Source organism: Ranitomeya imitator, chromosome 7, assembly GCF_032444005.1.
Source record: "Ranitomeya imitator isolate aRanImi1 chromosome 7, aRanImi1.pri, whole genome shotgun sequence".
Classification (NCBI taxonomy): Eukaryota; Metazoa; Chordata; class Amphibia; order Anura; family Dendrobatidae; genus Ranitomeya; species Ranitomeya imitator.
The window spans coordinates 211599459-211625393 of record NC_091288.1 but is presented as its reverse complement, the minus strand read 5'-3'; the positions used below and the strand labels follow the sequence as shown (position 1 = coordinate 211625393).

Here is a 25935-nt window from a genome sequence, read left to right as displayed (position 1 = left end):
TACACTGCATATAACAGGAGTGCAGAATATCAGGTGAGAAAGAAAAATAAATAGAAAAAAAAAAATCGGGAGTACTTAATTTTTAATCGAAACTCCAAGGCAATGGTGAATGGTTTAGAGAAACTACTGGAATGACGAATGCAGCTCTGATTGTGACTAGAGTAAATGACACAAGATTAGTAAAAAAAAAAGACTAAAAATTATCTTAAAAAAAAAAAGTTGTCAAAGTTTGAGATTCTCTCCAGGTTTATATTTGAGGGGGAAGCGGAGATGGACACTATTTCCATAGCACCAGAAAAAAAAACACTAAAAAGTCCAAAATGGGCTACAAATGAACGCTACAGTAGCCTCTATAACCACGGACAGATCCATAATTTAATGGCACAAATATCTGTAAGCAGTAAGTTCACCAGGATAAAGTTTTGTTGTTTTTTTTTTTTAGTATAAATAGGTCACTTTAATTTAAAAATAAAATAAAAAAGAAAAATACATTTGAGAACAGATAAAAAGATTTGCAGAAATTATATTACTAGTTTCAAAAAGACCCCAAAATTGGGATACACCTTTTCGAAGAAGATTCTTTAAAATTGCCAGCCATAGCCATACACTTCAGGTACCGACATTACGCTCCATTTACAGATATTCAAGGTGAACGCAAAATAAAATACATAAAATAGAAAAAAAAAAAATTAGAACGATGTGAGAATTGTGGGGGATGGGAAATATTGGAAAGGAATGAACGGCGGTAAAATAAACAATTATACATCTTTACACATATATTGTAGCAGATGGCAAACGTTGTCGCTGATGACCTCGCGAGATGGCGGACGTTTTGGTGACTTCAGCACCGGTGACTGAGCGTACGTAAGAGCACTGCGACATTGGAAATCATCTTCCCGTTTATTTCAAGGTATCAAAAAATATGCAGCTTTCATAAAGCCGGTCCCAATGCGATCTCCAGGCGAACTATATTACACAAACCTCTCTCCGGCGAGGGGGCGGCGCGGTCTTACGTCTGGGATAGCACCTCGGCTCGGGAGACTCCAGCGCAGTCGTGTTTGTAGGGACAGGTCGACCTCGGAGTGACTGATGGGCCCGCACCCTTTCCAGCATAGGTTAAATCAAGACTGACTTCATCCATCCATGTAGAACACTTACACCCCCCGGCAACCAAGCAATTTCCTTCTTAGTCAATTTTTTCCACTTTCCCAATGATTTTCTCTTCATAAATGGGTAAAATGGAGTCGTCGTCCCGCACTTCCTCGAATACCACCCCACAGTCAAATTCATCACTTACTTTCTTGAAGTAATACCTGGAATAGGAGACCGGGAGAGGGCAACATTAAATCTGTGTGCGCTGCTGGGCAACTCCTCACGATGGAGATATGCAGCCCGGTGCGTCATTAAGGGGATTAGTGCAGTAGAACGGAAAAAAACTTCACTTCTTAAAGGGATATTCCCACCTTGAACACATCTGTCACCCACAGGGACCTCCTCCATAGAGGTGGAGCCGCATATTCATTACTGTAATGAGCGGTAACGGTGACAGTTCACTACATCAAGAAGCTGCGGCGTCTGTATGGGGCCATAATCAACTTTTGTGCAGCACTATATGGGGCAAATATCTTTATGAAACATCTTATGGGGCCATAATCAGCATTTCTGCAGCATTATATTGGGCAAATATGTCTATGGAGCATCTTATGGGGCCATTATTAACCTTTATGCAGGATTATATGGGGCATATTTTAATACGGAGCATCTTATGGGGCCATCATAAACTTTATGGAGTATTATATGGGGCTCCTGATTCATTATGGATAGTCAAAAACACTTAACCTACTGATGTCTCAATTAATTTTACTTTTATTGGTATTTATTTTTACTTTTGACATTACTGGTAGCTGCTGCATTTCCCACCCTAGGCCTATACTCGAGTCATTAAGTTTTCCCAGTTATCTGTGGCAAAATCGGGGGGTGGGGGGGGGGGGGGGGTTTAGTCTGCTAATACCCAAATATATATATATATATATATATATATATATATATATATATATATATATATATATATATATATGAAAAAAGTGACAGTGTGACATGTTTGTCCGAAGTTGTAGGCTGGTGGCCCAATAGTGGCATGTACAGTAGAGTAGGACCCATCAGGGGGAGATCACCTTGCCGTGGTTGATGGGCATACATGAATTGGCCAATTTATGCGCTAAGAATCTCCATTTTAACTAAGTTTTATGAAAAAAAATTTTTTGAAGAGATTTTTATGAAAAAATATTTGTGTGAAATGTATATTTGTCTGTGTTTTCACATGGCCGATTCATGTACATGTGCTGCTGTGGTGTTATATATATATATATATATATATATATATATATATATATATAATTTTTTTTTTTTTTTAATAGAAATATATTATAACCATATATAATAAATAATATATATAATAAGTCAAATTCTTCACCCCATAGTCTGGTCTTCAACTATCTGTATAAAGGGGAGAGGGCTGATGAGGGACAATGGCTGATCTTTGGTGAAATTTATGGCAAGTTCTGTAAATCTGGCACAAACTTGTCAGCCATTGAAATAACCCTCAGGAGCACATCTTCATCCTATTTCAATTTTGCTGAAATAACCCGACAGTCTGCAGCAACATCCGTCCGTTTTACTGCCCGTGTGGGTACAATCTGCGGTATGAAGTGGCACGCCGCAGATCTGTAGCGAAGCCGTCACGTGTGAATGACGTACAAGGTAAAATTCGGCCCAGACCCCTCCAAGTGTGCACAACCCTTTACCTGTAGTTTCCTTTCTTGGTAAGCAGCTCCTTGAATTGTCCCAGGGTCACTACTCGCCCTTTCACCATGGTCCTGTAGGGAATGGGCTCTCCGCAGAAATAATAGGCCACGACCACGTTGTCACCCGGGCCGGAGCTTCTTCCGTCTTTCTTCTGTGGCTTCATTCTGGCGTAAGAGATAAAGAGATTGAAGCATTAATGGGGGGTCTGGTCGGTGCCGATTTATAGGATCCACCCTCCTTACAGTGAGAGGCCGCCATATGCGCCAATCTAACCCGCTTCTCCATGTGACGCTGCAGCGCTGCTTTCCTCTCCTTTTTTCTACACCCACTTTGATCCGACTGTCTGGTTTGGTTGTTAAGGACGCACTGCCTGACAACTGGTCCTGACTTAGCCATTGCTGAGCTTTCCTCCGAGTTACCTTCCCCTACAAACATTCTGCCGTTTCCTGGCGGGATCTGTGTGTAACACTGGGCAGACACCGTGGTGATGACTTTTCGGAGCGCAGCGTGCGTCCGACGAAGGATGGAATGTTCCATTATTTGCTATTGTTTCCGTACTGTCGCTCGGCAACCACAGTCCGATGGGGCGCAGAGGTGACGGGGCCGGCCACCCACCCTCCGTGGACCTTGTATTTAGACTTGATCTGGACTGGAGGATGCACTGCATACAAGGAGTCAACATGTTCTTAAAGGGGGAAGTCATTTCCTTTAAGCGATAGGAGCATACCAGCAAAAGGAACAACTCCCATCATCCATCTCCGGAACCCAAGCCTACTCGTAAGAATGATCGCATACATGATGATGTGCACAGGACGGAGATCATCTACAGATCTTCCACAAGAGGGAAGACGAGGAGGCAGGGAGGGAAGGAAACGTGTGACCGAGGAGGGGGAAGACGCACATATAGGGGGCGCTATGTCAGGACGGGATGGAATCACTGGACACACTGACACACGAAAAGAAGACGGGCACATACTGTGACTCCGAGAGGTCCATGTCTGAGACCGCGGGTACCACATTCAGCAGTGGGATATACGGTGGCCTGACAGAGGAGCGCCCCCGTTGGATAACCTCTTGAACATACCTAGAGAACAACCCTCACAGGTTAGAAAAAAAATGTCCGTGTGCGTCCCACAACACTACAACTCTCAGCGTGCATCGGCTGGAGAAAATGAGAGTGCGCTGCTCTGCGTCCCTCCGCAGCGGCTCCAACACAACCGGCTCTGCTAGATCCTCACAAGTAAGACACTGGGGGGGGGGGGGGGGTTAGACTTAAAACCCCTTTAATAGCAAGATGTGCACAAGACAAAGATAAATAGTTTTTGGAGGGGGGGGATGGGGGGGAAGTGGGGGGGTAGACTCAGATGACTTCTCAGGTGTGAAGATGAGTGATTTTTTTTTGCAGGCATCCGCACCAACATCAGCTGTAATTTGTGCTTTTTTTCCCCCCTCTTTTTTTAATGTGTTTTTTTCCCCTTGTATTTTTTTTTATCGTGTAGAAACACTGGAATTCTGCATTTAAACACACAACCGCATTTTTGTTACATGCAATTTTTTTCAGGCTCCCCATAGAAAACCACAAAGAGAAAAAGAAAAAAAAAAAATGGAGAAAAAAAAATGCAGTTTTAATGATTTTATTTTTTTGAGCGGTTCCGCTTTAAAAGAAATCTGGCAAAAATAATTTAAAAAAAAAAAAAAAAGGTTGCCGGAAACTTCCTATTCATTTCTAGTTTACATATATTCTGTCTTTTGAGCATTTTCCTTTAACGTTAAGCTATGGAAAAAATAAAAAAACCTGTGCTGGAAAACACTTCAAACTGGACGTTGTCCAATCAAAAGGCGGCAAAAAAAAAAAAAAAATTACAAAGAAAAAAAAAAAGTTCAAAAACAATTTAGAAAATAGAAAAACTCCCTAAACGACAAGCTGTGTTTTATCCAAAAGGATTGGCCGTGGGTATTCTAGCCCTGCAATGCTCCTTTATGGCTTCGGTCACACACAGAACCCCTCATAATAAAGTGTATTTCCCATCATAATGAATAGGAAAAGGGTTTTTTGTGTTTTTTTTTTTTAGGAAGATTTTATAGAGGATCCACTAAAAAAAAAAAAAAAAAAACGTGATCATGACCTGTGCCAAGATCCGGCACAGAGGATCACAGGGTGACCGAGCAGCAGAACACGTTGCGAACAGCTCACAGACATGGGGGGTGGGGGGTTGTGCCTGTCCAGAGTGACGGCCTCCCCCACAAATAGCAAGTGGCCCATACGGGGTCTGCAATTCAAGCCAACACCAAATGTTACGCACCTTTGCTTCACTTGCATTTTTCCAGCTTTTCGCTCCTCCTCTTCCAGTCGCCGGCGCGCCTCCTCCAGCTGCGTCAGTGGATTGGGGGCAGGGTTGGGCGGCATGGTGGGGTCTTGGACAAAGGGGTGAGAGGGCTGCACCACATTGCGCAGCTGAGCGCTGACCCACGGATGGACCGCACCGGGCCGTTCAATGGAGAGTGGTCTAGGCACGTCATGAGCGGACTGCTTCTTGGCACCTGATGAGCTGTAGGGAGGAAATGGGTCGAGACGCAAAATTTCAAAATTAAGGACAACCTTCCCTTTGTGTTACCGCCATTTACAGTCCTTGTGCTGCTCAGTTTACATCACGCGGCATACACCAGTCACACCGAAACTCTGAATGCAGCTCTGGATGTGAGTGGAGGATGACCTGCAGTAAGCACTGACCTGTGGACGGTTTTCTTGTGTCGGCTGATCTCCTTCTCGCCTTCCATTATCCACTGCATTATTTTCTGGTGTCTCTCCGAGTCCTCCGGCACTACGGGCATCTCATAGTTGGCACTTTCGAGCTTCCCAGAATCCACTTTCTTTGCGTTCCTCTTGGCCAGCATGCTGACTTTACCACTGGAAAAAAAAAAGCGAGTTACGGGATAGAGGTAAAAAGAATCAGAGAGAACGTTCATACACCGCCTGTGACTACAGATCAGGTCCTGGTCTGCTAAACCTCCCACTAATCTATTCACACCCAGACCTCTGCCCTCGCATTCTACAATTCTGGAGGCTTTGTTCCTGACATTGTGGGAGAAGGGATTTACACAGGGCAGAATATTGTGTGACTATGGAGAGGACAGATACAAGCTCCAGCGCAGCACTGACGTCACATGCGCATAATTTGACGATTGGCTGCAGCGACCACAAGAATGATGGATGTGACATCATTGCTGCAGGATCGGCAGCGTGAAGAGATAAATATCACAGCCAACCTATAGTGCATTCCCATGGCCGCCATTCTTATTCCCCTGCTTCCCAGATTTCTATATTTTCCCATATAATATACTAAAAAAGCAAAAATTCCAAGCGGGGGGTAGAATAAAAATAAAAGAATTTTGAAATGTTTTGCTTTTACATTTACTTTATCGTGGAAACGAGCTGGTAACCTTGTTATATAGGTCGGTGCGGTTATTGGGATCTCTGGCACTAATGTTTATTACTAGGCCGCTGTGACGGAAAAAACGACATTGCGACAGTCCCACGAATGATGGAAGGAAGATCACCGGGGTCTCTGGACGTGGCCGCTGGGTCACTGGATTAAGATCTAGTACATGAGAATGTTCCAATTCACTGACGGCAAGCAGATATATGGCAAATGGTGATGAATTGGACCATGAAGCGTATTAGCAAGTTGCAGGAGTGGCTTACCTGTAGCATAAAGAATCCATAGGGTTGGGGGCCATCCCCATGCTATCTGCATAATTTCGGGATTTGGTTGCATAGTTATGAGGGTCTACATTCCACGAAAAGTTGCTTTGCACTCTCTGTGTGGCCTCGGCCTCTATCTGATCCTTGGGTTTCACCCCGCTGTGGTGGTGAACGTGGTGATAGACGTGCTTGTGGTGATACATGTTGGGCGCTTCCGATTTCGCTCCGGACTTGGCTGAGTGCTTGCCGTGCCCGGACTGCATTGTTCCCACCGATACGGGAAGGCCTTTGTTCATGTGGCCGTCCGGTGAGCGCGGCTTGGGGGAATGGCGGCCGGTGCCCGGAGATTGGCATCCTGGCGTTTTCATGACGCGTTGCACGTGTTCATCTAGAATGGATTCTGGATTTTCCTCATGGGCGTCTCTGATCTGCATCCCGACGCAGCCCACGTCGGAGTATCGAGACCCGAAATGATGCACAGGCTGGCTTGAAGGCAATTTGTGGCTAACCATTGAAGGTGCGGAGGAGACGTCTGCATCGTCCCCTTCTTCTTCCTACGGCGGAAAAAGGAACAAAGTCACATTACTATAGCAGAATGGTTAAGATTTATTTATTTACCATTTTATTTTTCACCTCCTCGTCTAAAAGCCAGAACACTCATTTTACCATCAGCAAGAGCAACAGTTGTAGGTTTGAGCGACATTAATCATTTCCCCTTATAATTGACCGAAACGCAGGAAACCAAATCCGGGTGCAAAGCGATTTTTTTTTTTTTTGTTTTATCTTTTCTTGTTGCGCCAGTAACGTAACTCCAGCTCAGTCTATAACTTTTAGTCATTATAAAAAGTAAAAATAAATAAAATTGAACTTTGTATAAAGATTTTTTTTTTTAAATGTGGTTTGTGTCTTTATTTTCTCTTCTTCTGTCGATGGAGTGGTGTGCTGTGGCTTTTACTGGTACCATTTTGAAGTACATGTTTTGTTTTTTTTCGGCGTTGAGGAAACAAAACAAAAATATGCACATCTTGGCATCCTGTTTTCATCCCATTTTTGTCGCTATGCTTGTGGGATAATTATCTTTATTTGTTCCCCATACGATACCAAATCAGTTATTCGTTTCCATTTCACTATTTACATTTGGGGAAAAGAGCAAGGATGGGTGACAAAAAGTATCTTAATATATTATTTTTATTAGTTTTGACGATTTGTCCTTTAGAGAGTCAACTTATCTCTTAATCGCCCACACAATACATCTAAATCCTACAGTATAGCATCGTATTGTGTAACTGACAATTTCCTAGGAGGCCGCCCATAGATTGGTTTCCATAAGAGATCTCACGTGGCAGACATGGGGGTCTTTCAGCATGCCCTCGGCTGACGTAACTGATGGGCAGCCTACTATCACAGGGGGTGCCGAAAGCTGTCAGATGTAACGGCTCCCAACTTAAAGGTTTTTTATATACAAAGTTTCTCTTGTAATGAATGATCCGTTTTCCAAAAATAATGGAAGTTGCCGTGTACAATTTAGCCACTAGGTGGCGCTGTTGCAGCACAGAATGACCCTTTCTGGCTGCAGATTATTGCATAATGCTGTATCCGCCATTGATGGCGCCTGCGGCAGCTCGGGACGCTCCGCGCTGAGCGTCAGGGGCCACATGGCTGTAATGAAGATTGATAGACCCGACACTCCACGGGTACAACGACGGGGGACATTGCATTATAACGTGCGGACCACTCACAGCTCTCACGCGTTTCAGTCGCTCCTCCAGCTTCTGCTCCGCCTCGCGGTCTCTCAGGACTCCTTCCAGGCGAATGATGAGCTCAGCAGCAAATTTTTCAGGATCGACGTGAATATCCTTTGGTATGTGATATGTACGCTACGGAGACAACGAAACGCCACAATCAGCGGTGGGTGCAACAACTGCACCGATGCATGGCAGGTGCACCATAAGGAATTGATACAGAACGTGACTATACTGAGAATATAGCTTATTTGGAAGACCCCTTTCAGGGCGTAAACGTGGTCTTCCCGTCACTTACTGGAATGTGAGGTAGTGGCACGCGTCCGTTGGCTTTGGCACTTTCTTGCATTTCTCGGCGGTGGTGCTTCCGTAGACGATACGGTGGAATTCCATCGCTGCCATAAAGAGGAAAACAGGCGTCAATGTGTGGCTACGACGTGCCGAGAGGGGGCAGAAGTGTCACTAATAAACCCCTCCAAACGTCACGTTACCCTGTTTAGGACCAGCGACGTCACATGCACAAAATCTATTAAAAAAAAAAAAAAAATGTAGAAAACGAAAACACGCTCTACTTACACGCTGCTGTCTGTAAGGGACATGGTGTCGGCATCACTCGACATGCTCTGCTGCTCGCTGTCGTTGGCGCTGGTGGCAGGAGCCACCGCGTACCCGGTGTTGACATAGTAAGGGTTCACCGGCTCCCTCCACGACCCCGGCCTAGGAATGGAGATTACAGTGAAGTCAGAAAAATTCTCAGACAGTATTAAAATATAAATCATACGTTGACGGATGATCACCGACATGTTTCTTTCCAAGAGCTTTTATATAGGGCATCGAACCACCTATAAGAACGGTAAAGGGGTCGTTGACGTCCATGTCGGAGGCATCAGGACTCCACATATTTGCACGATACCGGACTATCGGCAGCTCTGTGGGGTCCTAACGTTATCGGCACAGATCACCCGCTTTATGCACTGCTCCAATACGTCCAAAAGCGAAAAGGAAGCAACATTTCCTATCGTTTTACAAAAACAGTTTGGACGTAGATTTTGGACAAGAAACAGCTTCTGATGGTCACTTTTTTTATTATCTGGTTTCTTGCCTTAATGCAGCAAATAGTCATTAGTCCAGGACTAGTATGTGGTGGCCACTCCATAAAATCACGGACGCGAGCGGCATCTTGCCACAAGGCCACGTTCCAGGGTGACAAAGGGCCAAACGCTCGTTCCTCATCATTGCTCCTCCTAAACATGGCAGCGATGAACTGACAGACCCCCAAAGCTTGATGATCGGCGGAAACAACTTCCTGTGTAAACAGGAAACGCGCTGCCAACAATGGGCAAACGATACGGCGAGCAACCAGTCATATTAATGATAGTTTGCCCTCATTTGGGGCCTGTGTTAAAGAACCTTAAGGCTGGGGGGCTGTGCGGCGACATTGGCAGAGACACAGGATGTGTGGGTCCCACATGTTCGCTACTGCTCCTTTAAGAGAGAAGACGTTGGGACCCGTTTTCAATATTGTTGGGGGAGCGAAATCACAGAAGCCAGAGCCCCAGTGATCAGAGATTTATCACCTATTGATAAGCCATATGCATTGCTTACACCTCCCTGTCCAGACCCATGGGGTCTCCGCAGCCAGACCCTTACAGACCCCTAGCAATCACACTTCTCCATCCTGTACATAGATGGTATATGCAGTTCACGGACCCCCCTTCCTTAAGGCCTAGTAAACAATAACCAGCAGGGGATCAGGAGGGGGGCTGGAGTAATATAGGCCTCATGATATGGTGACTTTAGGGCAGAATGCAGGGTAATTTCCTTTCACAAATAGAGAAGCAGAGTGTGAACCCTGACTATAGAACAATACAGGATTATAATAACATGGCGGCCTCCTACACAGTGCCACACCTGTGCAGAGGCCACGTCCGGTACTGCAGATCCGCTGTGTCTAATGCTTCCCTCCTTCCATTCTGTTCACATGTACATCAGCCGCCCACCTTTTTCTCATTTACCAGTTTTCACCCCCTGACCCAGAGACACATCTGGAATATTTTATGACGGGCTGATTTTCATTCCGGTGTGTAATATGTGCCTGGTGGCGGGTGGTGACGTGGGAGCGTTATCCGGCTTTTATCTCATCCAGCTGCTGCGTTCATGGATGGAACTTGCACTGCGCAATGTGGACGGGGGGGGGGTAACCAGAGTCCCGGGGGGACGCGGAGCCGCTGCCTTCGGAGATATCCGATCACCAGAGGAGTGAGCCGAGGGTCTAGGAAGCTAAAGCTGAAAGGAATTCCTCTGGTGTCCATTTAATGGTGTAAAGGGGCACTCAGACCAGAGAGCCCCTTACTCCAGGCAGACGGCTCCCTGCAGGCACCACTAGGGGGAGCTCACCACATATTGTCTATGTGAACAATTGACTTCAATATACAGGTCCTTCTCAAAAAATTAGCATATAGTGTTAAATTTCATTATTTACCATAATGTAATGATTACAATTAATCTTTCATATATTATAGATTCATTATCCACCAACTGAAATTTGTCAGGTCTTTTATTGTTTTAATACTGATGATTTTGGCATACAACTCCTGATAACCCAAAAAACCTGTCTCAATAAATTAGCATATTTCACCCATCCAATCAAATAAAAGTGTTTCTTAATAACAAACAAAAAAACCAACAAATAATAATGTTCAGTTATGCACTCAATACTTGGTGGGGAATCCTTTGGCAGAAATGACTGCTTCAATGCGGCGTGGCATGGAGGCAATCAGCCTGTGACACTGCTGAGAGGTTATGGAGGCCCAGGATGCTTCAATAGCGGCCTTAAGCTCATCCAGAGTGTTGGATCTTGCGTCTCTCAACTTTCTCTTCACAATATCCCACAGATTCTCTATGGGGTTCAGGTCAGGAGAGTTGGCAGGCCAATTGAGCACAGTAATACCATGGTCAGTAAACCATTTACCAGTGGTTTTGGCACTGTGAGCAGGTGCCAGGTCGTGCTGAAAAATGAAATCTTCATCTCCATAAAGCATTTCAGCCGATGGAAGCATAAAGTGCTCCAAAATCTCCTGATAGCTAGCTGCATTGACCCTGCCCTTGATGAAACACAGTGGACCAACACCAGCAGCTGACATGGCACCCCACACCATCACTGACTGTGGGTACTTGACACTGGACTTCAGGCATTTTGGCATTTCCTTCTCCCCAGTCTTCCTCCAGACTCTGGCACCTTGATTTCCGAATGACATGCAAAATTTGCTTTCATCAGAAAAAAGTACTTGGGACCACTTAGCAACAGTCCAGTGCTGCTTCTCTGTAGCCCAGGTCAGGCGCCTCTGCCGCTGTTTATGGTTCAAAAGTGGCTTTACCTGGGGAATGCGGCACCTGTAGCCCATTTCCTGCACACGCCTGTGCACGGTGGCTCTGGATGTTTCCACACCAGACTCAGTCCACTGCTTCCTCAGGTTCCCCAAGGTCTGGAATCGGTCCTTCTCCACAATCTTCCTCAGGGTCCGGTCTCCTCTTCTCGTTGTACAGCGTTTTCTGCCACATTGTTTCCTTCCAACAGACTTACCATTGAGGTGCCTTGATACAGCACTCTGGGAACAGCCTATTTGTTGAGAAATTTCTTTCTGGGTCTTAAGGTACCGTCACACATAGCGACGCTGCAGCGATACCGACAACGATCCGGATCGCTGCAGCGTCGCTGTTTGGTCGCTGGAGAGCTGTCACACAGACAGCTCTCCAGCGACCAACGATCCCGAGGTCCCCGGTAACCAGGGTAAACATCGGGTAACTAAGCGCAGGGCCGCGCTTAGTAACCCGATGTTTACCCTGGTTACCATCCTAAAAAGTAAAAAAACAAACGCTACATACTTACCTACAGCCGTCTGTCCTCGGCGCTCTGCTTCTCTGGTCTGGCTGTGAGCGCCGGGCAGCCAGAAAGCAGAGCGGTGACGTCACCGCTCTGCTTTCCGGCTGACCGACGCTCACAGCCAGAGCAGGAGGAGTGCAGAGCACAGCGCTGGAGGACAGACAGCGGTAGGTAAGTATGTAGTGTTTGTTTTTTTACTTTTAGGATGGTAACCAGGGTAAACATCGGGTTACTAAGCGCGGCCCTGCGCTTAGTTACCCGATGTTAACCCTGGTTACCAGCAAAGACATCGCTGAATCGGTGTCACACACGCCGATTCAGCGATTTCTACGGGGAGTCCAGCGACGAAATAAAGTTCTGGACTTTCTTCCCCGACCAGCGATCTCCCAGCAGGGGCCTGATCGCTGCTGCCTGTCATACTGGACGATATCGCTAGCGAGGACGCTGCAACGTCACGGATCGCTAGCGATATCGTCTAGTGTGACAGTACCTTTACCCTCTTGCTTGAGGGTGTCAATGATGGCCTTCTTGACATCTGTCAGGTCGCTAGTCTTACCCATGATGGGGGTTTTGAGTAATGAACCAGGCAGGGAGTTTATAAAAGCCTCAGGTATCTTTTGCATGTGTTTAGAGTTAATTAGTTGATTCAGAAGATTAGGGTAATAGGTCGTTTAGAGAACCTTTTCTTGATATGCTAATTTATTGAGACAGGTTTTTTGGGTTATCCGGAGTTGTATGCCAAAATCATCAGTATTAAAACAATAAATGACCTGACAAATTTCAGTTGGTGGATAATGAATCTATAATATATGAAAGTTTAATTGTAATCATTACATTATGGGAAATAATGAAATTTAACACTATATGCTAATTTTTTGAGAAGGACCTGTATAGACAGTATACAGTGAGCTCCCCCTAGTGGTGGCTACTGGTATCAAACATTCATGGAAGGGTATGCATGTAGCCCCCTCTATCTAGAAGATATGATGAATGTGTGATCGCTGCTGACATCTCAACTGATCCCAAGAACAGAGAATCCCAAGTCCCCTGTGTGAATAGAGCGATACTGAGCATGTGCGACCACTAGTTCTACAGACCGTGCAGTGGTCGCACATTTTCCCTACTGCTGTACTGACTTTGGGGTCCCATACGATAGCCATTGGCAAAATGATAGTTCAGCCAACAGCCATCTCTCCCGACTTCTCTGTATACAGCTACAAGAGGGCCGCAGTCAGGACTAAGAGTCCAATATCAAACATGCCGGATCCATCTCCCCCAATGTCTGCGAAGAATTGGGGCAGCCCCCATACACACAGATATAGGCAAGTTCCGGTGAGGTTTTCTTAGGTGTAGGAGGTCCTTTTAAGATTGGTTCAAATATTCAGAACCCAGCAATGATCATAGGGGGTATATAGTGTTTATGGGACTTCATTGGCCCATGGAGCCAATTCGACTGAACCATTATGGAAATTGGTGTGGTAGCCTATATGGAGATGTAAGGGGGGATAAAATCCTGTCGGCGACTATAATGAGTTCATGCCGTCGTCAGTGGCTCTGATGTACGAGGCCGGCAGAATACAGCCTTTCAGCGAACACATTTCACAGGGGGCATCCAGTAATCCAATCTGACGAGCTCTTCCTGATGACTACGGAGACGGTGGTGGAAACGAGCGGCGGGCCGGGAAACGCGTCGCCCAAAGCTGCCTCTGTGTAAATAAAAGTTAATGACTTCCCAGGCTTCGTCATGTCGCTCGGGGCCGACACTGGGACCCGGGTAATTACTCCTAATGATAATTCACTTTCCACCGACGGTGCGGTTAGACATTGGGAGAAGGAACAGGCCCCTCTCTCTCTCTCTGTTCCTCTCTCACTCCCTCTTTCTGGCCACGCTTTTCTTTCCTGTCAGCTCAGCTGGAGGGGAGGAATTTACAAATGGATCCAGTATGACTAGAAAACTGGTTTACGCAAGCGGCTCTACCCCCACCACCCCGAGAGCGGCCCACTCGCGAGATACATTTACACAAAGTGGCTGAAGAAGAAGTTAAAACGCGCTTTGTGCCTCATTGCAATGTAATGAGACCTGAGCAGCGGGCTGGTGGGAGGCAGCGCACCCCGGACCCACCACAACCGCAGATACACGGAGGACAAAGCATGCCGAGCATACTGCTGTCCGTATACTGGTCATATACACGTCTATAGCCTGCAGGGGGACTTCTGCCATCTTATACAGTCTCCGTAGAGTCAGCCGTACCCAACTCTACGACTCAGACTCAGACTTTCCTATCCTGTAGCAAACATGCTGAAAAACAAAACAAAAAAAAAAAACCATACTCCTGATGGTGCCAAATAGGATGGATCCGAAAAGAGCCCCCCACCCCCCCGTGACGGCTGTCCGTTCCTATAGGGCTATACTGAGTCCTAGGCGCCAACGTCACCCCAGAACACGTCGTCAGCTCAGGGACTTCTGAAGCCGAATGAAAAGAGCTCTGTGGAAAAAAAAAGAAAAAAAAAATCAAAGGCAAAACTTCTGGGGCAGCGACCGCACGGCACGCCGCGCTCAAAGATCTGGGGTATAAATATAGTAAATAGCAAATCTCTGTTCCGTTACTTCATGTTAGACGGAAAAATGAGCAAGCTGTCATTTCTGGAGGGATCGACTTTCCATGAAAAAAAAAAAAAAAAAAATGAAAAAATGAAAAGGTCAGCTGATTCCCTGGATTTGTGTAAAATGAGCGCAGAATTTCCAGAAGGATCAAACGTTTCACTCGCACAAAAAAAAAAAAAGAAAAAAAAAATTTTTGCTGGAAACTCTGAATCACGCCGGGGAAGACTTTGAAGTCGCGTCTTGTAAGTGAGGAGGAAAGAAGTGAAAGAAGCGGGGTGGGGGAAAGAAAGAAAAAAAAACGACCGCGGCCGCATCAGCAAAATGGGATCGCCATGGCAATGAGTGCAGGCAGCGTCACCGTCCCCTCGCAGCACATAAAGCCTTTACATACGCGGCCGCCCTTTGATGTGTGATGAGGTCACGCGGATCATAACTCCCATGGTCAGCGGCTTATAAAGGTAAACAGGAGCGAGCGGCGGTGGCGCCCGAGCCGCGGATGTGAGGGAACAACAAACCGCAGCGACTGGCCAGCTACACGACAGCCGCCGGCCCCATATCTGACTGCAAGCTATTGCTCCCTGGTATCAGACATTTCAGGAGGAGTGTGTGTATTGTTCCCCATTATCAGCCAGAGGAGCCGACCAAAGGACTCGACTATACAAGCTATTGCTCGCTGTTATCAGCCATTCTACCCGACCATAGGACTCGACTATACAATCTATCGATCGCTGTCATCAGCCATTCTACCCGACCAAAGGACTCGACTATACAAGCTATTGCTCGCTGTTATCAGCCATTCTACCCGACCATAGGACTCGACTATACAATCTATCGCTCGCTGTTATCAGCCATTCTACCCGACCATATGACTTGACTATACAATCTATCGATCGCTGTTATCAGCCATTCTACCCGACCAAAGGACTCGACTATACAAGCTATTGCTCGCTGTTATCAGCCATTCTACCCGACCATATGACCTGACTATACAATCTATCGCTCGCTGTTTAAAGAGACTGTTGTAGTGTTAGTGAATGTGATTAGGGACAGAACTGGATATAGGGGTACATTTATAATATGCCATCGCTTAACTTCAGTGGGGGTCTGTCCTCTGAGACCCCCAACCTTATCCCAACAATAAATGACTAGCCCTACTTAGCACTGTTTCGTTGCACGGCGCCCCCTAGCGGTGAACGAATTGCAGTCAACCACATTCACTTCAATGGTGTTCCATGCACAGCAAGTGAGCAGGGCAACATTAAGCATCGAAAACTGCGCAGTGACCTCTTTATACTCAAAACCATTGAGGGGTCCCAAAGCTCTGACCCCCAGGAAACATTAAGTCATAAACCTGTTTATCCTATATATGACTACACTATACAGTTACACCTATACTCGCTGACTGGAAGTTTAGTACAAAGTATGAGGTCTGCAAACAGATCTTTTGGAGAGAAAAAACAAAAAATATGGAATTGAAGCACAAAGTATATGAACAATGGAGAGAACATAAGTAGTAACCTGAGGTTAGACCTCCAGCCACTACCAGCACATGAACGATATCATCCCTATACAGGACAGCAGGCCCCTTTTACCCTATAAGACCCTGTTCAGATGTTGTGCGTGTTTGTTTTTTTTGCAATGTCCCCTGGATTGTAAAAAGAGAAGATTTTCCTGATGAATGTAAATGGCTGAGGAGGAATAGAAGAGGCAGATTCCTAAACGAGGTGGGCTGCATGTGGACGATTTACATTTTGCCATTAATAATCTATTGCAGACGGAGGAACGGCCGGGAATGAATCGTGCACCTGCTCCATCTTGTTACACGGCATTGGGTTCTGTGATTTTTTTTTTCCCCTTAAATTAGGATAAGAGTCTCGCTTTGGGGGACGTAAAGGGAAAAAAGGAAAAGACAAAAAAAAAAGCAGAGAAATGCAATGCTGTACTGGCACAAAGACAATGCGACTACCGCCTATGGATGGACTGGGAATTACAGCATCAGACCGGCGGATAGCAACTGTGAAAGGATCAATATCGGCCCCAATAATGCACCATATTTATAAGCATATTGCTTCATTACACATTATTTAGGTCTACTAAAATTAGTGGTGGCCAAGTCAGAAATCAGTAGCCACAAAACTGCAACCTTCCTACTAACATTGGCATCCCCAGCAGCTCTTTGGGTTAGTTGGCCTAGCCGCGGCGTCCTACTAGTCAGATGTGACCGCTGGATAAGGATCCTTGCTCAACTAATCCTTAGATAGGATATATTGGGAAAATAAAGCAAAGTATTAAAATAAACTATGTAGACATTACTGTGACTGTCATGATCTCATCTCTTGCCTAAATTTGCAATGGCAGGAGGTAAAGCATCAGACGCATACTCCCGAAATACTGGTCCTGCAATCTCGGCACCAGTACTGCACCGTCCAGCTGCAAATGTTGACACTTTAATGTATGTGTACGTGTGCTAAGTGTCTGGTTCTAAGTACTTAGCAGTCAACAATCGCACAGACTTAGAAAGGAGCAGCAAGCAGTGTGCATACACAACATGGCCCTTCGATTGGGGTCCCTGATCTTGTGATCATGAAGACCCCCTAATGAACACACTCATCTATCCTAAAGAAAGGGGATGCATTTTGATTAAAGGACAGATCATTTAAGCTTTAGGTTCCCTCAAAAATCCCTTTAACTGTTAAGCAGAAGACAACTATTGACATTACCAGAATAGCGTTGCCATCCTTCACTAGAAAGACGGATGTAAACATGCTCTGGCACTTTGATTGACAGCTCACGCGGCAGAGCGAGGAGTCAGAGTGCCGGGGGCATGCGTACAGCCATTGCTCACAATATAGTGATTGGTGCATGCAGCCGCTCAGTGCACGCTCCCATGACTGAAAGTCAGCAGATCCCGGGAAGAAATAAGTTAATTTTCTGCCAGTAGCTTTACCCTATACCTGCCGGTCAATAGCATTATTCCAAGGTGACAGGTTCTCTAATAGATTCACCCCCAACCCACGCATGGCCAAAGTTGCAATATAGGCCCATGCCAACACACAGGACATGACAGATGGTCCCCAGATGAATGTAGACCCTACCTGAACTCTCTCCCGTCGCTCCGCCGTCTCGCCGGTGCCGTACAATGCGATGTAGCTTCTAAGATAAGTTTCTGGTTGATCAAGTTTGAAGACACAGATTCTCTTTCGCAGTCGTCATCCACGGCTTGGTCACACTTCCATTCCTCGTCTTCGTTAAGTGTAGGTAAATATCCAGGTGGACCCTTCCCTGTCCCAGACCCCGAACTATGGTCGCTATAAACCTTAGGACTTTCCCCGCCGACGGTTGTGTACTCTAGATAGATGTCAGATTTAAGGAACACTGGGTACGTATTGTCCTCCATCATCGACTGGATCTCCATTTGAGCCTGGTCAAACATGTCCGGCTCAATTTGCTGCCTCAAAACACAATCCTTAATAAAACTTTTCGTTGCTGGCTTGATCTGCCGGGAGACTATGCCGTTATTGTCCAGAATGTATTTTTTGTAGATCGCTTTGGCCAGTTTGAGCCTTTTTTCCACCTTAGAGTCACTTGGCTCCAGTTTCCGAAAGCCGCTGCAAGCGAACCAGAAGTCGAGCAAATCTCCGCAATTTTCCTGCTGTAAAAAAGTTCGAAACAAGTTAATCCCATCCTGGTCGTCGAGCAGAGAGTGCAGCGATTCAGCCCATTTTAAATATGGCGGCGTGGGAGAAGCGCTGCCCTCGGGTTCGTAGCCCAGGTCAAGGTCGGGCCGCCTCGGCGTCGCCGTTGAAGTCTCGTTTCTGATCCCATCGGTTTTTGCAGAGTAATAGCTGTGGCTGAACGGCCTGGGATGATCTGCTGTAACCAGTTCTCCTTCCTCTCCAGGGACCGGCGGTCTGGGTGCATCCTCAGTAAAGCTTCCCCCTAGATCCAAAGGGAAACCTTTCCCCTGGACACTCATCTTGACGGTATGCGATTGCAAAGTAGGGATTAAGATATGGATTCAATATCTGTTCATTTCGAGACGAAGGTCCCTGATAAACATTAGCCTCCTGCAAAAAAAAAAAAAAGAAAATTATAAGGAGTCAATACATAAGATTTAAAGGGGCAGTTCACGAATGCATTAATGGGGGACTGCAAGCATAAAGTATATACACTTGTTCTACTACTGCAAGCTCAAAAGGGGAGGAGCCTGGCAGGGATTCTATCAGGTGATCTTTTACTTCCTGTGTCATGCTCCGCCCCCCTCAAGTACTGCACTGATAGGGTTAACTTGCTGAAAGGCGATTGACCTTTGATGACTTTTTACTTAAATGCATGTATTTGGGGCTCAAACAAAAACAAAACAATCATTTCTGTAATAGGTTTTCTTTAAAAAAAAAAAAAAAAAAAAAAAACTTGCATGATTTGGCTTTTACGGGCTTTGTTTCCTTCACATATTCAACTTTGATTTGGTCATTGGTCAAAAATCAGCTTATTGGAGAGGAGAAAAAAAAAAAGGATAAACTCCCTGTCAGATTGTCATAGTGAGCTCACTGACGGATTCTCAGTTAACTCATTTTGCATCCAGTAATAGGCAGAAGCAAGAGAAGGAATATGGTGCAACATTTTTAATTAAACCCATTTGCAAAAGTGATTTTTAGCCCCAATTACATGCATTTAAAATAAAAATGCCCCAAAAAGGTGGACCGCCCTGTTTATCAATGAGGCTACTCTGCGGAATCGCTGTCACCGCACAGGTTTCTACATCAGTTTCCTCTTCATCACCACATTGCATTTATACTCTATTCACTCCTGGGGGTAATTGATCCCAGATAAAGCCAACAATTCATATGGTCCCCGGATCCCGATAATCATCACAGTTACCCCCTTTTTACGGAGACCTCCCAAAGTGATCAGCTGTGATGAACTTGGCAGCAGGTGTATCATTTCCCTGCAGCGCCACCACAGGGGAAAGAAAGCATTGCACAATTCTTATAGAAATCAATGGGCTGCGAGAGTCCTCCAGGGAGAGAGACGCTCTTGGTGGGCACCATCTGCTCAGCTTCATAGAAAGTTGCATCAAGGCGTTCCTACTTTTAAGAGTCAAGGTAGCCAAAGCACCAAGAAGTTTGCAAATTTCTCTCTACCCAAAAACTATGGAATTTATGACCCCCAGAAAAACTGGAAACATTTCAAATCAATTCCTGGTAGGAATAGATCCTACCAAAATCTGCGAACCTTCACCAGGGGCGTTTATTCCCTTTACACACCCTCAAAAGTGAAACGCTAAGGCGCCTTTCATCTGGCCCTAATTTGCGGCGGCCGGTCACTGGCATAGTCCTATAATAAGCGACTGTGTTGTTCTCACCGACAGATCCTGCACTTTGAACCTGGAGCGAGCGGAGCAGGAGATGAAAGAGGAGCAGATAACGAGGAGTCGTAAACATTTCTCCTAAAGAAATACGTGATGACATAAAAACTCAGCCTGATCTGATCCGCCGCTATCGATGTGAATCACCGCACGGTGCACGCACACGGACGCGGCCAAGTCCGACCGAGATGACACAGAGCAGGTGGAAAAGCTGCGCCCTCCTTCAAGTCAACACTTTTACTAGGGTTAAACTAGGAGTTATGATGACGGGGTTTGGGAGATGGTTCCGAAAATGAATGATCCTTAGGTCGGAGGAGACTGTGGCACTTCTTATTTGGGCGACACAGTGGGTCGATGTTACACAGCAAAGTACGTAAAGAAACAATTAAAAGGGGGGGTCCATACTTATCCCACAGATTAAGTATAAAAAAAACAGCTCCTGGTAAATGTAACATGACTAAGTGCAAGCTCTTCAGGAGAGAAAGTGCTCAGTATTTTCTATGCCCAGTATGTAGGAGGGTGCAGACAATGAGGGATGTCAGTCCAAGCTCTTCAACCTGGAAATTTCTCATTATGGATCTTCTCCCACCACAATTCCCATGGTTTGCCCAGTGGGACTTGCAGGCAGCACACACACCTGGATGTATCACCACATCCTCCGACCACACATCTGTGACTGAATTCAGACTCCATATGTAAAGTCCAGTAAACCTCCAAAGAGAAACATATCCATAGCGGCATACGGTCCTGACATTTACCTCCAAAGTATACTGCAGACCTCACTATATCCATAGACCTGGAACAAACCCTGAGAAACCCTCAGCCAGTAAGTGTTTGCCTACAGTTGCCCCAAAGGTACAGAAGAGTGCAGACGATTGTCAATCAACAATTGCTTATAATTTATCTGTTCAGTGGACTGATCAAACCAAATGTAGTCCATCTATCTATAATACATGCGATGCTCTGCATATCCCGTCACCTTCCTATAATACATGCAATGCTCTGCGTGTCCCGTCACCTTCCTATAATACATGCAATGCTCTGCGTGTCCCGTCACCTTCCTATAATACATGCAATGTTCTGCGTGTCCCGTCACCTTCCTATAATACATGCAATGCTCTGCATGTCCCGTCACCTTCCTATAATACATGCAATGCTCTGCATGTCCCGTCACCTTCCTATAATACATGCAATGCTCTGCATGTCCCGTCACCTTCCTATAAGACATGCAATGTTCTGCGTGTCCCGTCACCTTCCTATAATACATGCAATGATGTTCTGCATGTCCCGTCACCTTCCTATAATACATGCAATGCTCTGCGTGTCCCGTCACCTTCCTATAATACATGCAATGCTCTGCGTGTCCCGTCACCTTCCTATAATACATGCAATGTTCTGCATGTCCCGTCACCTTCCTATAATACATGCAATGTTCTGCATGTCCCGTCACCTTCCTATAATACATGCAATGCTCTGCATGTCCCGTCACCTTCCTATAATACATGCAATGTTCTGCATGTCCCGTCACCTTCCTATAATACATGCAATGTTCTGCATGTCCCGTCACCTTCCTATAATACATGCAATGATGTTCTGCATGTCCCGTCACCTTCCTATAATACATGCGATGCTCTGCATATCCTGTCACCATCCTATAATACATGCGATGCTCTGCATATCCTGTCACCTTCCTATAATACATGCGATGCTCTGCATATCCTGTCACCTTCCTATAATACATGCAATGATGTTCTGCATATCCTGTCACCATCCTATAATACATGCGATGCTCTGCATATCCTGTCACCATCCTATAATACATGCGATGCTCTGCGTGTCCAGTCACCTTCCTATAATACATGCGATGCTCTGCATGTCCCGTCACCTTCCTATAATACATGCAATGATGTTCTGCATATCCTGTCACCATCCTATAATACATGCGATGCTCTGCATGTCCCGTCACCATCCTATAATACATGCAATGCTCTGCGTGTCCCGTCACCTTCCTATAATACATGCAATGTTCTGCGTGTCCCGTCACCTTCCTATAATACATGCGATGCTCTGCGTGTCCCGTCACCTTCCTATAATACATGCAATGTTCTGCGTGTCCCGTCACCTTCCTATAATACATGCAATGATGTTCTGCATATCCTATCACCTTCCTATAATACATGCGATGCTCTGCGTGTCCAGTCACCATCCTATAATACATGCAATGCTCTGCGTGTCCCGTCACCTTTCTATAATACATGCAATGCTCTGCATGTCCCGTCACCTTTCTATAATACATGCAATGCTCTGCATGTCCCGTCACCTTCCTATAATACATGCGATGCTCTGCATGTCCCGTCACCTTCCTATAATACATGCAATGCTCTGCATGTCCCGTCACCTTCCTATAATACATGCAATGCTCTGCATGTCCCGTCACCTTTCTATAATACATGCAATGCTCTGCATGTCCCGTCACCTTCCTATAATACATGCAATGCTCTGCGTGTCCCGTCACCTTCCTATAATACATGCAATGCTCTGCGTGTCCCGTCACCTTCCTATAATACATGCAATGCTCTGCATGTCCCGTCACCTTCCTATAATACATGCAATGATGCTCTGCATGTCCCGTCACCTTCCTATAATACATGCAATGCTCTGCATGTCCCGTCACCTTCCTATAATACATGCAATGATGCTCTGCGTGTCCCGTCACCTTCCTATAATACATGCAATGCTCTGCGTGTCCCGTCACCTTCCTATAATACATGCAATGTTCTGCGTGTCCCGTCACCTTCCTATAATACATGCAATGATGTTCTGCATATCCTGTCACCTTCCTATAATACATGCAATGATGCTCTGCGTGTCCCGTCACCTTCCTATAATACATGCGATGCTCTGCGTGTCCAGTCACCATCCTATAATACATGCAATGTTCTGCGTGTCCCGTCACCTTCCTATAATACATGCAATGCTCTGCGTGTCCCGTCACCTTTCTATAATACATGCAATGCTCTGCATGTCCCGTCACCTTTCTATAATACATGCAATGTTCTGCATGTCCCGTCACCTTCCTATAATACATGCGATGCTCTGCATGTCCCGTCACCTTCCTATAATACATGCAATGCTCTGCATGTCCCCTCACCTTCCTATAATACATGCAATGCTCTGCATGTCCCGTCACCTTCCTATAATACATGCAATGATGCTCTGCATGTCCCGTCACCTTCCTATAATACATGCAATGCTCTGCATGTCCCGTCACCTTCCTATAATACATGCAATGTTCTGCATGTCCCGTCACCTTCCTATAATACATGCAATGTTCTGCATGTCCCGTCACCTTCCTATAATACATGCAATGATGCTCTGCATGTCCCGTCACCTTCCTATAATACATGCAATGCTCTGCATGTCCCGTCACCTTCCTATAATACATACAATGTTCTGCATGTCCCGTCACCTTCCTATAATACATGCAATGCTCTGCGTGTCCCGTCACCTTCCTATAATACATGCAATGCTCTGCGTGTCCCGTCACCTTCCTATAATACATGCAATGCTCTGCATGTCCCGTCACCTTCCTATAATACATGCAATGATGCTCTGCATGTCCCGTCACCTTCCTATAATACATGCAATGCTCTGCATGTCCCGTCACCTACCTATAATACATGCAATGATGCTCTGCATGTCCCGTCACCTTCCTATAATACATGCAATGCTCTGCGTGTCCCGTCACCTTCCTATAATACATGCAATGTTCTGCGTGTCCTGTCACCTTCCTATAATACATGCAATGCTCTGCATGTCCCGTCACCTTCCTATAATACATGCAATGCTCTGCATGTCCCGTCACCTTCCTATAATACATGCGATGCTCTGCATGTCCCGACACCTTTCTACAACACATGCAAAGCACTGCATGTACTGACACCTTTCTATAACATGCGATGCTCTGCATGTACTGACACCTTTTGTATCACAACTGTGATGCTCTGCATGCCCCGACACCTTTCTATAATACATGCGATGCTCTGTGTGTCCCGACACCTTTCAATAATACATGCGATGCTCTGCGTGTCCCTACACCTTTCTATAACACATGCGATGCTCTGCGTGTCCCGACACCTTTCTATAGCACATGCGATGCTCTGCGTGTCCCAACACCTTTCTATAGCACATGCGATGCTCTGCATGTCCCGACACCTTTCTGTAGCACATGCGATGCTCTGCATGTCACCAACCTCACACTTTTTCTCAGACAGGAGTACATCATCAGTGCGGTTTGTCTTCTGTGTGATCAGATGGACACCTTCTCTCTCTCCCCACACATCAATAAAACTTGGGCACCCATGAAACTGTAACCTGCTCAATGACTGTACTTCCGTGGATCACATCGGTAGGTACAAATCACAGAACCCCACAAGACACGCCGCCGTGCGCTCTTTTTGGAGATGCTGTGACCCAGTCGTCTATAGAGATCACAGTTTGGTCCTCATCACAGTTGCCGAGATCCTGATGTCTGCTAGATTTTCCTGCTTCCAACACATCAACTTCAAAAACTGAGCGATCGCTTGCTAATAATGAATCCCTCAAGCCGCAGACTGTCACCATCATCAGATCATTCATGTTATTCGCGTCACCTTTAACGGTAAGGATGGTCGATGTGCATTCTGATTGTGAACAACCCCCTCCGCACATGTAAAGCGTCATGGAATAAATGGCGCTATAATAATAAATAATAACCCCTTTAAAAAAGTTACCCCAACCATATTGTTACCCTCCACTAACCTCTCAGATTTACACCTGTATCCGTCTCCCCCGGGGAGTGATATAGTGTAACCTCACATCTACAAATCCATAATTCCCGCACACTCCCATCCAAACACTGAAGAGCAGAAATGTCCATCAGAGGAATGGTTTACATCAAACCATAAGTGCTGGGAGTTGTAGTTCTGCATTAACTCTAGACTTATCCTACAGGCAATATTTAAAGGAATTTTCCATCACGGCCTATGTAAAGCATCCTGACAAACGGCGCACAACGTGAAAGCAGAGGAAGGATTAATAGCTACAGACATCTAGGTCCTGCGACAAGAAGCTCGCAATCCAACGATTGTCAGACGGCGGCATGAGACTTCGCCACAAATCATCACTTAAGTCACGCAAACAAAATTTTAAAGGAAAAGCTTTAAAATGTGAAGAATTGACGCTCTGTCCGCGGCGTCAAATCGGTAGCCGTCCGCCATTATCGCGATGAAATATCTCCAGACTGTAAATTTGTGACGCTGTCACAAAAAAGTCGCCAATTATAAGCAAAAAATACGCAAATGTGACTGATGACAAAACTTAATTTTGCAACAATTGCAAAAAAGCAAATAAGATGCAACATGTGACCTGGGGGGGGCTCTAAAATCAAGAAATGGGGTCTCTGACCCGCACCCGGGATCTGATGAGCGGGGCCCGGCAGCTGCAGCTACTAGAGGCCGGGGATCTCGGGCCTGTGCTCCGCTCCGCACTCCGCGGCCTCCAGCGCTCGTCTGCGAAGTTTCCTCCCAGCACAGATGACCCCCCTCGGCTCCCGTCACACTCACCTCCTTGGAAACAAGCCGGCTCTCCTCCCGGGATAGCGCGCCGGGCCCTCGTCTTCCTCCGCTCCAGCGCCACCCATCAAGCTTCCGGCGGCGACTGAGGGAGACAGGGGCGAAAACAAAGCGAGCGCCGCGGGCCGGCAGCCATGCCCCGGCGAGCTCCTGCCAGTGAGTGCGCTGCCTGTGTGTGTGAGGAGGCAGAGAGAGAGAGTGAGCAGCCTGGACGTGC

At 46.1% G+C, this 25935-nt stretch overlaps 1 protein-coding gene across 2 annotated transcripts; it reads right to left on the bottom strand.

The window, feature by feature from the left end:
- Window positions 1–420: 420 nt before the first annotated feature.
- AXIN1 (axin 1) lies at window positions 421–25935 on the bottom strand. 2 transcript variants are annotated; one of them, XM_069734716.1, is made up of 11 exons: window positions 25710–25935; window positions 17834–18805; window positions 8827–8967; window positions 8549–8645; window positions 8248–8385; window positions 6509–7062; window positions 5537–5713; window positions 5109–5354; window positions 3782–3889; window positions 2805–2969; window positions 421–1313 (listed from the first exon to the last, which is right to left on the bottom strand). In XM_069734716.1, the coding sequence occupies exons 2-11, from the start codon at window positions 18712–18714 to the stop codon at window positions 1187–1189; spliced, it is 2634 nt and encodes an 877-aa protein (XP_069590817.1). In that variant the 5' UTR covers window positions 18715–18805; window positions 25710–25935; the 3' UTR covers window positions 421–1186. The 2 variants fall into 2 exon arrangements, with proteins under 2 accessions (XP_069590817.1, XP_069590816.1); XM_069734715.1 differs by lacking the exon at window positions 3782–3889.

Excerpts from the sequence above, each read along its gene's own strand:
- AXIN1 (XM_069734716.1), bottom strand. The coding sequence starts at position 18,714 with ATGAGTGTCCAGGGGAAAGGTTTCCCTTTGGATCTAGGGGGAAGCTTT. Across the intron at positions 7,063-8,247 it reads GACTGAAACGCGTGAGAGCT|GAAGAAGAAGGGGACGATGC; the intron begins GTGAGTGGTCCG and ends TTTCCGCCGTAG. Across the intron at positions 2,970-3,781 it reads ATGGACCTCTCGGAGTCACA|AATGAAGCCACAGAAGAAAG; the intron begins GTATGTGCCCGT and ends CTCTTACGCCAG.